This window comes from Typopeltis vanoorti, chromosome 4 (assembly GCF_054136105.1).
Source record: "Typopeltis vanoorti isolate ZY-2024b chromosome 4, IOZ_Tvanoo_1.0, whole genome shotgun sequence".
Taxonomy (NCBI): Eukaryota; Metazoa; Arthropoda; class Arachnida; order Uropygi; family Thelyphonidae; genus Typopeltis; species Typopeltis vanoorti.
Genome location: NC_143552.1, coordinates 4,705,816 through 4,720,817, shown reverse-complemented (window position 1 = coordinate 4,720,817; position 15,002 = coordinate 4,705,816). Strand labels below are relative to the sequence as shown.

Here is a 15,002-nt window from a genome sequence, read left to right as displayed (position 1 = left end):
CTCGAAACCAAGTCTTCCTTCGTGCGGCCAAGCGCCGTGGTTGGCAAACGCCACATCCACTGAGCTACACAGGCTCTTTTGTTGTATTAAAATAATTAAAAGTGATAAATAAATTTTTAAATACACAAATGAAGTTTTTAGTTGTGTATTTTTTTTAGTTGTTTATTTGTGCATAATCAGATATCAGATTGGGGGGAACGTGATCTATATAAGAGAGTAGATCGCCTAATAACTTATTATAGAAAAGTAGCTCGGTAGTAAAAAAGGTTGAACACCACTGCCCTATAGGAAGTAGGTGAGACTATTTGTTGTTGGTGATGATGGGCGATAGATGGCGTTGATAGTAGTAGTGGAGAATTTAATTAGCAGTGTAGAGGATGACATGTGTTTAGCGAAGTAGTGTACAGTAGTGTGCCCTGTCACGATGAGTCCTTGGACTCCCTTGAGGTGTCACGTAATAATAATATAATAATAAATAATTAGCCCTAACTTTTGGAGCATGAGGGGTTGTGCAGTTCAATTTTAAATTATTAATAACATGAAAACAAATGGATGAAGTTTACATTGTTTTGTATACTTGAAAAATGTAATAATGTGATATAACTAAAAAAAAAAAAATCAGCTAACGCCTTTTTTTGTTCCTGTATATAGGGAGTAGGCGAGGCCATTTTTAAGTCCTATCTAACTTTTAGGGACTGAGTGGGCAGTTCAATCAGCACTAGTAGCCAATCAAAGATAGCTGGCAAAAGGCTGTCACTAATTATTTGGCATGCAGTGAAGAAGGCTGCTAGTAAATCCCCCCCATCTGGTGGTCCCTGACCCTAACACATTATATTTAATGTCAGAAAATAGTGTGGCTTCGACAGCCAGTTTTCATGAGTTTACGGGACGAAAAACCCGCTAGCCCGTGCCAGAGATTGACTAACTCTGGAACCGGTCGAAAAAAGGCTTAGAAAAAGTTCTTCTAGTCGGCGACTAGATTCGAAAATCTTTCGACATGCGGTCAAGTACTGTAGAGTGCAAACGCCACTTCTACTGAGCTACACAGGCTCTATGTGATATAACTATTCTCATGTAATTAGAAATAAGTATGGGAAATACATAGCGTGTCACAGATGCGATCAAAATAAATCTTAAATATAAAATAATGATAAAAAATTCATCAAATGAAAGTACGAATGAACTTACATATAAACGATGATAGTTTGCAGGACTATAGAATAGCTTGAAGTAATTTCATAAAATGAAATAATTGTAACTAATATTGCTTCCCCTCAAGGTAAGAACATCTGCATATATCGTTAATATTATTTACTATGATGTATGTATTTATTGTTGGTTTTATTATATAGTCTCAGTGAAGTGGCATTTGCATTCTTTGCAGTAGGCCGCCTGAAGAATGACTTAAATTCGGTTGTAGTCGCTGACTAGAGGAAGTTTTTCTAAGTCTTTCCTCCATCAATTAGTGTTGAAGAAAGGCTTGGGAAAAAAAAAGCTTTTCTTCTACTTACCGAAGAATTTCGTTCCCTGGCACGGTCAAGCAGGTTTTGTTTCAGGAAACTCATATTTTTCGTTCCGTAAACTCAATCGATCATAGAATCCACATTATTTCAGACAATAACATAGGGTGTTAGGGTTAGTTACCACGAGATGGTGAACTCATCTCTTCATCGGATGTTGTTTATAATTAGTGATAATCTCTGATTATCACTAATTATAAAGTAGGCCAAGTATTTCTGATTGGCAACCAGAAATACTTGGTTGCCAATCAGATTGAATCGTGCACTCATCTGCAACAGGTAGATAGTACTAAAAAGAAACGTTTCTTAAGAGTGTTTAGGTTAGTACTTAAGTTAGACTGCTTTCTGAGAGCTCTCGAAAGCTAATTATAATTTTGAGAGAAAATTGGAATATTGGTTTAAATCTTAACGTAGTATTGTTTATTTTTGGTAGCTTGTTGTGTCTGTGTGATTTTGGTGTGAATACCGTTTTATTTAACTTAGTATTTTATAGATACGTTTCATAGAATAGCACATGGCTCCAATACGAAAAATAATGGCGTCCAAAAATACGATGCCTTTATTCAAAAACTTTAATGTGAGGAAGTTTGTCCAGTGTGATATGTGGGAGATGTATGTTTTCCCGAATGAGGCTGGAAAATGATAGTGGTGGGAGACTTTGCAGAAAGTTTTTTAAATAACGAAACCTGTGGTGCGATCATAATTAAAATAAACATATATAATAACCACAGTAAAAATTATTTAATTGTAAATATTTCATCCTAAGTATCTTAGGACATTATCAATACAGTAGTTTAAAACAATAATAGGAATAACATGCAGTTAGGGTGCATATTTACAATAGAATCTCATTAAACGCGCGTAACGTGTTACAGAAGTAAAAATGAAAAAAATTAAAAAAAATATAAAAAAATAATAATTATTTAACACAATTTTGTATGACAATTTCCCATACTTTAGGAATAGTAAGAACGTCGTTGCGGTTTAAGTTTGGTCTGTGTAGTAGGGCTTCAGAATAATTTTTGTATAAACGTTCATGTTTATATAAAGATCTATGTAAAAGTATAGATTTTTCCCAATGGATCTTATGGTTTGGATTTTCAATTCCGTGTTGAGACAGGCCAGATGTCTGCGGATTAAAAAGACGAATGTGGTCTTGATGTTCTGAGATGCGTTTCTGAACAGACCTACCTGTCTGTCCAAAGTAAGACAATTTGCATGAGAATGGAATCTCATAAAGGCCAGGAACTTCAAAGGTGAGAGTTTGTCCTTAGGTGAAGGAAACAAGTTGTAAATTTGGTTGATAGGATTGTAAGTAGTGGAAAAATTGTATTTCTTCATAATTTTAGAAAGACGTTCGAAGATGCTTTTGACGTAAGGTATGGGAATCCTATGGACTTCTTCCTGTCTTGTTTGATGTGTGGAGAAATTCTGCAAGCACACAAATTCTGCTCCTCTGAAGAATCTTTAAACCAGGAATTAGAGGTAATGAAAAATGCAGCTATCCTAAATGGATATAATCCTAAAACAACTCAAAAATCATCAGTCACTTCTCCACACATCAAACCAGACAGGAAGAAGTTTATAGGATTCCCCAACCTTACGTCAAAGCCATCTCCTAACGTCTTTCTAAAATTATGAAGAAACACAATTTTGCCACTACTTACAAACCTATCAGCCAAATTTACAACTTGTTACTTTCTCCTAAGGATAAACTCTCACATTTGATGTTGCCTGCCGTTTATGAGATTCCATGCTCATGCAAATTGTCTTACTTTGGACAGACAGGTAGGTCTGTTCAGAAAAGCATCTCAGAACATCAAGACCACATTTGTCTTTTCAAACCGCAGAAAACTGGCCTCTCTCAACACGGAATTGAAAATCCACACCATAGGATCCATTGGGAAAAATCTAAACTTTTACATAGATTTTTATATAAACATGAACGTCCATACAAAGAAAGTTCTGAAGCCCTACTATACAGACCAAATTTAAACCGCAACGACGTTCTTATTGTTCCTAAAGTATGGGAAATTGTCATACAAAATTGTGTTAAATAATTTTTTTTTTTTTTACTTCTGTAACACGTCATGCACGTTCAATGAGATTCTATTGTAGACGGCCTGTGATCAACTATGTAACAAGAGCCAGTAATAGAAAAAATTAAAAAATATAAACATAAATGGATGGAAGACGTTCAAAGAATGAAAACAGAAAGATTACCAAAACAAGCCTTAAAGTACAAGCCATTAGGAAACGAAAACCAGGATGTCCTCTTAAACGATTCAACAATGACTTCTAAGGCCGGAACAGGCCATGCTAGGCCTAAATTCTTGATACATATGATGATGATGACCATATTGCTATCTATTGGTGAGAGTGATCATGGGAGGAGGCTAAAGGTGTGGAATTTTCGATTAAGACAGGGATATGTGGAATTACCATGCTGGCAAATATGACAAGCTTAGGAGATTGCTTGGTTCAGTTCCATGGCATGTAAAACTGCAAGGGCTGGATGTCGATAAAGCATAGAAAGAAGTGGTCAAGGAGCATTTACAGGAGGTTTTGGCTGATGGTATACCTAGCGTCCGAATAGTAAAACAAGTAGGGGTTAAATGGATGAATAACACCATTAAGCTTAAGCTGCAAAAAAAAAAGAAACAACTGTGGAGGGATTTTAAAGAGAATGGGGACCTGCAGTCACACACGAACGGTATAAAGCACAGGCTGGAAGGGTTACCTGTTTGGTAAGAAAATCAAAAGCGGATTATGAAAGGAAACTACCTATGCAAGCTAAAGAGAATCCCAAAGAGTTCCTTCATTATGCTGCAAGCAAAAAAAAACTGTACACGGCAGAATGATTTTAAGGAATGCCGATGGTAAGGAGGTCACTGAATCAGTCGATATAGTGGAATTACTGAGTGAGCACTTTGCAAGAGTATATCATCCAGGTGGTGACATTCAAAGAATGAAGGAACCATTAGTTTATACGGGAATTGTGATGAATGAAGTGGATGTGAATAGTCTAGTACAGAACCTTAATGTGAATACATCTGTGGGATTGGATGGAATACCGGCATGGGTCTTACTTGAAGCAGCTAAAGTATTATCAATGCCCTTGACCATGTTGTTTAATCTGAGTTTCGGGTCTGGTTTAGTCCCGAAGGTGTGGAAAGAGGGAAAATTGTTCCACTGCATAAAGGTGGACAAAGACTTCTGTTGGAAATTACCGACTGATATCAGGAGTCGTTGTCAAGGTCCTGGAGAAAGTAGTCAAGGGAAAAATACAGGAATGGATTGATGAAAAATTGATGAAAAAATAGGAAAACGGGAAAAATTGATGAAAATGAGATGCTGTATGGGGGACAGCATGGCTTTGCGAAGGGTAGATCATGCCTCAGTACTTTCTCAAGTTTTATAACACAGTGACGGTTGAACTGGATAAGGGTAACGGGTTTACAGTAATACTGCTGGATCTGGCTAAGGCCTTTGACAGGAGTTCTGATTAGATATTCTGATTACTGATTAGAATTCCGCATGGAATTCTAATCAGTAAGCTGCAACATATGGGGGATGGATATAGGGTTGGTGAGATGGATAGGTGGGTGGTTGATGGAGAGATATCAGAGAGTAGTTTATTCAGGAGTAGACTCCAAAAGACGGCCTGTGACTAGTGGTGCGCTGCACAGTTCTGTTCTTGGACCACTGCTGTTTAATTTGCTCATTAACGATGTAGGGAAGGATCTAATTGGAACTGTTCATTTGTTCGCTGATGATGCAAAGTTGGGTAGGGCAATAGTGAATTCAGAAGAGTCAAAATCTTGCAGGGTGATTTTGATAGATTGGAGTTCTGGGCTAAGGAGAATGGATGTCAATTTAATGTGACAAAATGTAAGGTTATGCATTTTGGGGTGAAAAGATTAGCGCAGTATACCACATTGGTGGAACTGTACTCAAGGAGATTGATTAGGCCAGAGACTTGTGAGTGTTGGTGGATTGGGAGATGAAGTTTAATGGATACATTTCAAAAGTGGGTAAATCAGCTCATCAGGTCTATGGAATGAACATTATGAGAACAGGTTGAAGATTTGTGGTTTGCAGAAATTGGTTGTTAAGCAGAAAAGGGGATACATGAATGAGACATTCAAATTGCTGAAGGTCTATAAGATTAATTCAGAGGATAGTTTTGAGATCAGGACTGCTGGTGGGAGAACTAGGGGGATATCTATGGAAGCTGGGCAAGAGTGTGGTTAGCAAGGATATTAGAGCTGTGTTCTTTTCTTTTAGAGTGGTAAATGAGTGGAACAAGCTGCCAGAGTCTGTTGTGGGTGCTACGACAGTTAGTGAGTTCAAGGCAAGGTATGATAGATACTGTGAGAATGTCAAATAGTTGTTAGTGACATGATATTTAGGGCCTCCCTCGATGAGTCTAAGGACTCCCTGGAATCGCCCGTAATAATAATAATAATAATAATAATAATAATAATAATAATAATAATAATAATAATAATAATAATAATAATAATAATTAAAGAACTTTTTAAAAAACTGCAACATTTGAAATAATCTTAAATATATTCATTCATTTCTTAGGAAATAAATACATTTATTAATAAATTTTATTTTTGTAAATATTTTCGTGGATGCAATATCAACATTATCATTTTGTTTTCGTATTTTCCAGTCAATATGGGTATCGTTATTTGTAATTGAATTTCATTTAAGGCGGTGCTGTTTGTTTTCTCGTTTTAGTTTTTCTTTATCCGATGTAATGTTTATGCACTATGCTGACATAATAACTTCTTCATGTTAATTTTAGTGTAATCTAAACAACCAGCTTCCATTTAACGACTTTTACTGAATTTTAACTTTCTACTTGGAACATTACTGCCACGAACTGATGTTGAGTTGCTTGTTAACTGTGAAATATTGTTGTCGTGCGTTGTGAATGTTTTGATAGATTATTTATATTTCATTTTTCATTACATATTTAGAAAATGACCATGAGAACTTTTGGTGATAAACCAACTGCATTTCAGTTGGAGGAAATGGGTGATTATTATTATATTGGTTCAGAGGTAAGTTTTAAATTTCATGCGAGATGAATGCTTTATCTTTTCAGCTTGTCTGTGCAAAGTGCTAGCTGTTCCAAGTAGGCAAACTATAACACCCTAAATACTTATTATAAAATTTCATTTTTTAAAGGTTTCGAAATAGTGACAATTTTATGCTGCTCATTTTAAACATATTTATTTCGGTTGTACTTGGTTCCATAGTCTCAGCATCCAGTATTAAAATAGCTTTACAAACCTAATTATTTCGAAAATAATTCATAAATGAGGAACATGTGGAAATGATGCAGATAATTGAACATAGATTTCCACTTATGTGTCCAGGTAGAAAACTTATTCCAAATGTGAGAGACTGTAGCAATGTACATGTTTTGCGAAGACTCCTGAACCTTTCACATGAAAAGTCGAAACAATTATTTCTAGAGCATGTCTTGAAAATAATGTTAAAGGCCTTCGGTATATCAAAGCCTTCATTGGTCATCAAAGGGATATCAAAAATATCATATACCTTAAAGGCCTTGTGCCTTTTATATCAAAGGTACGTGGAAATCCATAGGTTGCTTGTCATAAGAAGCTGCTTCAAATTTGGGCATCTAAACATCCCATAAATGATAACAGTTAAGAGGAAATGTTTAAACAGCCCAGCCAGCTCCAAAATATGTTTTAATAAACTATTTTTTTAAAAAAATACTATATTTTACTTATTTTGTCTGTAGATCATTTAAGGATCGGAGTAAGATTATTGTGAGATGACCTACATGTAGCCTTTTAAGAAATGCAGAAAACTGACTGGGTTTCTGACAATGTACAATCTTCACTTTTTTTGTAGTGTGGCCCTTTAGTAGGCATCTTCTAATAGAGTACATTCTGCATAATGAACAAGAATGGGCTGACAGCCTGAGATTTAGCCAACCAACTTGCATTTTGTATTACTTTAAATGACTAGATAATACAAAATGAAGATAATAGTATAACATGATGAAATGTCATGTCAGCTGGGGGTATTTCCCAGTTATGGCTATCACTGTTTTCATCGAAGAACCAAGACAAATAGTGAGAGATCAACTGCTGGAAATCAAACTCAACATCAGTGGAAATCCAGATAGGAACTATGAACTTAAGAATTCTCAATGGGGGGGAAAAAGTGGAACTGGAAAAAGAATAGAAAGCTGTCATATTAACATAATTAGTACTACAAAAACAGGTGCAACTTCTAAATAATAACTGCAAGGTGTTCAGTAGTGATTAGAAAACGGAAGTAATGGCCATAGCTCTCCATACTAAACATGAAGATAATTTTTTGAAATGGCAGGAAATTTTCAGTGCAATGATCATGTTGAGATATTAGAATAGCTAATTGGACAAAGACTTAATTTTGCCTTTAGTCTCAAAGAAGGTTCTAATAAAGAAGTGGAGGATTGCTAGTCATTAGAGCAGTCACATGACAAAGAAAAAAATTCTTATTGGAGAACTAAATAGCAGAGTAGATAATGAATATGAAAAAGATATGTTTTTGAAAGACATGGAAGAGAAAAGCTAATAATAATGTTTAATTCTTGTAGGATTTCTCTTCAGGAGATTGACTATTCATTATTATTATTAATATTACCATATTCCAACATAAAGATGTGCAAAAATTCATATAGAAAGAAGTTGAAAGAAATGAATTTGAGTGGCTATGTTATTGTTGATAGTCATAATGCTGCTTCACAACATGAGTATATAGGGGTTCAAATAGGAGGTGATCACCATTTACTTTTGAGTAGGATAAAAATGTCACGTGAAAACGTTTTTTTTTTTTTTTTTTTTTAAATTTAATTCCAGTAATCTTCAAAAGGAAATATACACTTAGAATATACAAATATCACTTGCAGGATTGAAAAGTTCGAAAATAAAAATCAAACCTTGGTAATTCAGTGTTGCACTCTGTAAAAAAAAAAGCATTGATTTAGCCAGAGAGGCATGGTTAGAAAGGATAGCAAATCCAAACATTATGGTGAACTGAACCAGTTCACCATAATGTTTTGGAGGCTATTGAAAAAAATTATTATTAACATCCAACCTCCATGGAGTTAGAGATTCATCATGGGAGGTAAACACTATCATACACAAAACTCATCCAACTGTGCCTTATGTGTGTCTACATTCACAACACGCTTAGGCAATGCTCACCAGCCAATCTCCATGTAAAGAACTCACTCCTCTGCTTGTACTTTCCTTATGCAGTTTCCAGGGATGACCCCTTGTTCAACTCCTTCTCTCAGGTTGTCATGGAAGATGTTTTCATTCTATGAAAAACAACCCCTAACTAGTTTATATACCTGTCTCAATCATATCTCCCACCTCCTCCTATTCATGAGGCTTTGCATTTCTCTTGATCTGTTCTCATACTCCACATTCCAAAGATCACTGACCACCTTTATGAATCTTCTCTGGACCCTTTCTGACATATCCTCGTCACCATTAAAACCCAGTGACCAAATCTGTGCACAGTAATTCATATGAAGCCTGATCAAGACCTTATACCTGGTATCATAACCTCTCTATTTTTGCTTGTCAGGGTCCTCTGCATCATTGCCATTATCCAATATGACATCTTCAAAACTTGCACAATGTGGTCCCTGGATTTCAGGTCCTTGTCCACTACCATTCCCAGATCCCTCATCTCCTCTACCTCCTTTAAAGTTTCCCCACCAAGTGTATACTTTGCATCCCACTTACCATATTTCAAAACTGTAGACTTTGCAGCATTGAGCTGATAGTTCTACTTACCTACCCATTCATGCAGTCTCTTCTGGTCCTCCTGTAAGGCCATAGCATCTGCTTGACTCTGCATATGCAACTTGAACAGCAATGGTTCCAAAATTGACTCCTGCAGTTCACCGCCACCTTCCTCTTTCGGGATACTGCACCCCATATACAACTTCCTGATACCTTTTTTGACAGCCAATCACCAATCCAACTCAAATGTATTTTCCAATCCTACTGGTTTCAATTAATTTACCAGCTTGTCATGTGGTAGTCTATCAAAAGCTTTTGTAAAATCTAAGTATACCATTATATGCATCGCTCTTGTCCGAGACATTTGTCACTTTGTTATAGTACTTAAGTTAGTAAAACATGAAAGTGGTTAACTTATAATATTATAAGTAGTTAAGAGAAAGATAAAATAATCGAATGATAAAAGGTGACATAATAGCTGAAATTAGAAATACCCTCATTTCTGAAGTAATTGCCTTCAAAGTTTATTAAATGAAATAACCAGTGGTCAAAAATATTATATTTGTTTAGTCACCTCTGTGACGTCTGGAGACTCATCATGGGAGACCCAAACTATCCATACAGTACACATTGTACCCCTTGAGCTCATCACCAGACAAAGCATTCAAAACTTACTCTGGCAGGAACCCATTCCACTCATTCTCCAAGTGAAAAATCTAGTTCTCACACCCTTGCTAACACACTCTTACTCAATTTCCCAGGATGATTTCTGGTTCAGCCCCCTCCCCCCTAGCCAAGTGTTGAAATATTTCCCCTGCATCGATCCTATAAAACTTAACTTATTTTATTAACTTAAGTGTTTGTCATATCCACTCCTTTCTGCCTATCAACCAATTTTTGCAACCAATGAATCCTCAATCTATTATCACAGGTAGCATTTCACAGACCACTTGTCCTTCCTCTTTGATAATGCTTTTATATATCCATATTTGCATTACTGTGCTCAGGTCTTGCCACCTGGATTTCTTGGGGATGGGAAAGTGGTGGAGAGGATCCAGAGGCAAGTGACCAAGACCACAGACTCATCCCCAAGAAATCCAGGTGACAAGACCTGAGTACAGTAATGTAAATATGGATATATAAAGGCATTATTAAAGAGGAATGATAGCTTTATTATCTCTGCTTGTTAGTTTGCGTGTTCTTGAACATTGAGGCAATGTAAATTGGGTGGCGAGAGAGAGAGAGAGATGAGATTCTTGCTTGAGGCGGTACAAAAGAAAGTGCAGAGAGGAAAGATAGTGTGCATGTTGCCTAGGTATGATAGTGACGAGCTGAGTAGAAGAGCAGTAATATTGAATAACATAATAGCTAGAATGTGTCAGAAGAGAGGAATGGAATGTGTGGATGCTTGGAGGGCATTTGAGGACAGAAAGGAATTGTATGCGAGAGACTGCTTGCATTTCAATACGGAAGGATGTTGGCATCTTGAGAGATTGCTGTTCTGTACCAGTTGGTGTGTCAATGCAGGGAAACTAGAATAAACAGGGTGCATGGTAGCAGGGGTGGCCTCTTGTGGGAATAGGCACCTGGGAGAAGGGGGAATGACATCAGGTAACACTGAGTCCAGTGGAGTCTAGAGGGGATAATGCTAGGTATAGAAAGTGTAATTTTTGTGCTTTATACTAATGCCAGGAGTATCTAGAATAAAGGAGAGGAATTGGTGGTGGTGCAGATAGCATCAGCTTGGCCAAAGGTTATTGGGGATCACTGAGATGTGGTTGACAGAAGAGGTGATAATAACAGGAACAGAAGTAGCAGGGTACAGCATTTTTTGGCAGGATAGGAAGGGAAAGCATGGTGGTGGAGTACTGCTTATGATAAGTGATGACTTATCTAAGAGTGCAGGCTTTGGAAGGCAGTGACATTAATGATTTTGAAAGCATATGGTGTGAGATAGAGGTGGGAAAGACAGAATATTTAGAATATTTAGTGGGGTATTGCTGCAAATCAAGGAGCACAGAGGGTGGGGACTGGGAGATGTTTAGGCAGTTGAGCTTGGCAAGTGCAAGAAGAATCATTGTTATCCAGAATTTTAACTACAGGTATAAATTGGGAAGAGAAAGATGCATGTTGCAATATGGGAATGGAATTTCTAGAATTCTTGAGGGACAAATGTCTTAGGCAACATGTAATAGAGAGAACAAGAGTTTTGGATTTGGTCATAGCATCAGAAAAGTTGATAATAACTGAGATGACATCTCTCCTACCAGTTGGAGAGAGTGACCGTGTGGTTTTGACTTGGAAGATGAATAGACATGCAGGAGTATCAAAGAAAAGGGAACATATGTGGAATTATAAGGCAGGTGATTCTAATAGTCTTAGATATCAACTTGGGGAAGTTTCATGGAGGGAGGAATTGGAAGGTGTGTATATCATTAGTGCTTGGGAAATTGTGAAAGAATATTTGTTAGCAGCAATAGTAAGCTGTATTCCACAAGTGAAGAAGAGGACACAATTTGGTGTAAAGTGGATGACAATATTAAACAGGAACTGCATGTGAAAAAGAGGCTATGGAAGAGATATAAGGAGACAGGTGAAGAGCAGATGCATGAAGAATATAAGACACAGATCAGGAGAGTGACTAGTATGGTGAGGAAGGCGAAACTGGAATATGAGAAGAGATTAGCCCAAAGATCCAAAGAAAATCCTAGGGAATTTTATAGCTATGTGGCTAATAGGAGGAGAAATGATTATGGAAAAATAACTTTAAATCATTCATAATGGGCTACGAACGTGCTTTGAAGAGCTCCTGATTCAGATAAGTTTTGCTAGGAATAATTAAGTATATATGCGTAATTGTTTAAGTAAGAGCGGCTGTAAACGTTGTACGCTACCGATAGTATTAGTGTGGGTTTTTTTTCCTTGCTTAAACTAAATACGAAAACGTTAATATTAGACCTAGTAACCTGCAGAGAAAAAAAAATGGCGGCTGCATTGTCATTCCATGATTTTAATTTGGATTTCAGTAGGTTCGTTAAGTGTGAGGTCTGTTATATGTATTCCTTCGATTACATAAATGATTTGTGGATGTTTAGTGCGGATGGAAGAAGGGTGTGTGCGAAATGTGACCTGAACGAGGAATTGATGAATGCGAATATGAAGTTGATGACAGAAAGTGCTAGTACCGATTGTGTCGTGAGTGCACGTTTGAAAGAGAATGGCGAGAAAGACAGGCGAAAAAATGTTAAAAAATCAGGAAAAAAGAAAAAGAGCGATTTGACAACCGTAACGGATGTTAAAAGGGACGAAAGTGAGGCGGAAAGAAACGAAATTGAGAGAACGAATGAAAGTAGAAATGGCGTGGTGCAGAAACCGCAAGTAAAAAAAATCGAAAGAATGAATGATAGCGAAAAAAGAATGACTGATGGCGAAAGTTGGACGCATGTTGGAACGAAAGTACTAAACCAAAGAAAGATGAATGACAGTAAAAGTGAAAAGAATGATAGCGAAAGTTGGACGCATGTTAGTCCGAAAGTACGGAAACAAAGAAAGATATGTGAGAGTGAAAGTGAGAAGAATGACAGTGAAAGTTGGACGTATGTTGGACCGAAAGTACGGAAACAAAGAAGGATGAATGAGAGGGAAAGTGAGAAGAGAGGGTCGAGAGTTAGAAAGTTAGAAAGATTTAATGATAGAGTGAATGTGTCGCGAGGTTCAGAAGGTGAATTGGATTGGATGAAGCAAGAAATGAAATGGATGCGGAATGAAATTAAGAGAATGCAGGTCAAAACTATTAAAATAAATCATGATGGCATGAAAGAGTTAACAAAAGATGAGCGAGTGGCGTTGTATGGCGACTCCATTATTAAAGGTGTGCTAGAGGATAAAATGCACAAGGTATGTTTTCCAGGCGGTAAAATGAGTAGAGTGATTGAGGCATTGAACATGAGGCGGGAACGAGCAAAAGAGTTAATTGTATTAATTGGAACAAATGATTTGAGAGAGAACAAAGAGCATGTCAAAATGAATGTCAGGAGACTGCTTGGAAAGATAAAGGAGAATAGTGTGACAGGAAGGGTGGTCAGTGTGTTGCCTAGGTATGATTGTGGTGAAATGAGGCGGAGAGCAAGGATTATGAATGATATTCTGGCTGAAATGTGTGAGGAGATGGGAGTACAGTTTGTTAATGTGTGGAATGAGTTTGAGGGACGAAGTGAGCTGTATGGGAGCGATGGACTGCATTTGAGTGGTTATGGTGTGAGTCGCTTGGAGAGACTGCTGCTGGAAGGTAGAGAAGTGAATAGAGAGAATGAATCAGATCAAGAGGGGAGTGATGTGGAAGAGCAGGAGAGTAAGACAGGAGAGATTGAAGGAGTGGAAATGAATGTGGAAGTGAGTGGTATGAGTATAGATAATGAGAGAATGGGTGTGCAAGAGGAGCAGGGAAACGGGGAGGCTCAGGGTGGACAGGGATACACAGCGTGAGAAAGGTGGATGCTGCAAGAGGAGGTGAGAGAATGTGTAGGCAGGAAAGTAATGGGATGATCAGGGATCAAAAGGAAACAGATGGAATTGCAAAGGGTTCTAAAATGAAGAAGCAGAAAGGGAAATGGCCCCAGTCCAGCATGGAGAGATCACATCGAGTGAGTGGTATCAGTGGAACTAGCTGTAGATCCAGAAATGAGTTGTTGTGTTTGTATACCAATGCTAGAAGTATAAGAAACAAGGCAGATGAAATGGTTGCACTAATTGCGTCTGTGCACCCAGAGATTGTCGGAATAAGTGAGACATGGTTAGATGAGGATGACATCCTGACAGGAATAGAGATGGAAAGGTATGATGTGTTTCGTGAGGATAGAAGGGGTAAAAAGGGAGGGGGAGTGCTATTGATGATAGAGAAAGAGTTATGTCCATACAAGGTAGAGATGCAAGGGGGAAATGGGGCCAGTGGTTTTGAGGCAGTATGGTGTGAGATAGAGGTGAATAGAATCAAATACTTGGTGGGATGTTGTTATAGACCTGGTAATGTGGATGGTGGTGATAGTGAAATGTATAGTCAAATAAGCCAAGCAAATAAGAAAAGGGTGATCATTATGGGTGATTTTAATTATGGCAATATAGACTGGAATGAAGAGATAGCAACTGGAAGTAAAGAAAATGAGTTTCTTGAGTTTTTGAGGGATAACTACCTCAGACAGTATGTAACAGAGGGCACAAGAGGATTAAGGGTCTTGGATTTGGTCATCTCATCGGAGGATGTAATTATCAATGAGGTATCAAATCATCCACCAATTGGTGAAAGTGACCATGAGGTGATTACTTGGGTGGTTGCCAGCAGTGCAAGGACCCCTGTGAAAAAAGGGTATATGTGGAACTACAAGGGGGGTGATTATGAAGAGCTCAGGAGACAGCTTGCAGGTGTAGCATGGAATGAGGAGTTAGCTGGAAAAGAGATCAATGCAGCTTGGGGGATTTTCAAAAAATATTTAGTGGATGCAATGTCTAAATGTATACCACGGGTGAGAAGGTTAAATAAGTTAGGTGTGAGATGGATGAATAAAGAGATTAAGCATGCAATACAGAGAAAAAGGGCATTGTGGAGGCAGCATAAGAGAAGTGGAAGTAACCAATTTCATGAGTTCTACAAAGACCAGGCAAGGAGAGTGACTTGGTTGGTGAGAGTAGCTAA

General features: G+C 37.5%; 1 protein-coding gene across 1 annotated transcript in view; it reads left to right on the top strand.

Annotated features, from left to right (window-relative positions):
* The first annotated feature begins 6,214 nt into the window (after nt 1-6,214).
* The window catches only part of Snr1 (SWI/SNF related, matrix associated, actin dependent regulator of chromatin, subfamily b, member 1), a 286,904-nt gene continuing 278,116 nt past the window's right edge, over nt 6,215-15,002 (top strand). Inside the window, exon 1 of the mRNA XM_090391621.1 lies at nt 6,215-6,598. Within this exon, the coding sequence (XP_090247747.1) occupies nt 6,518-6,598 (81 nt within the window). The 5' untranslated portion in view covers nt 6,215-6,517. The remainder of the gene's footprint in view (nt 6,599-15,002) is intronic.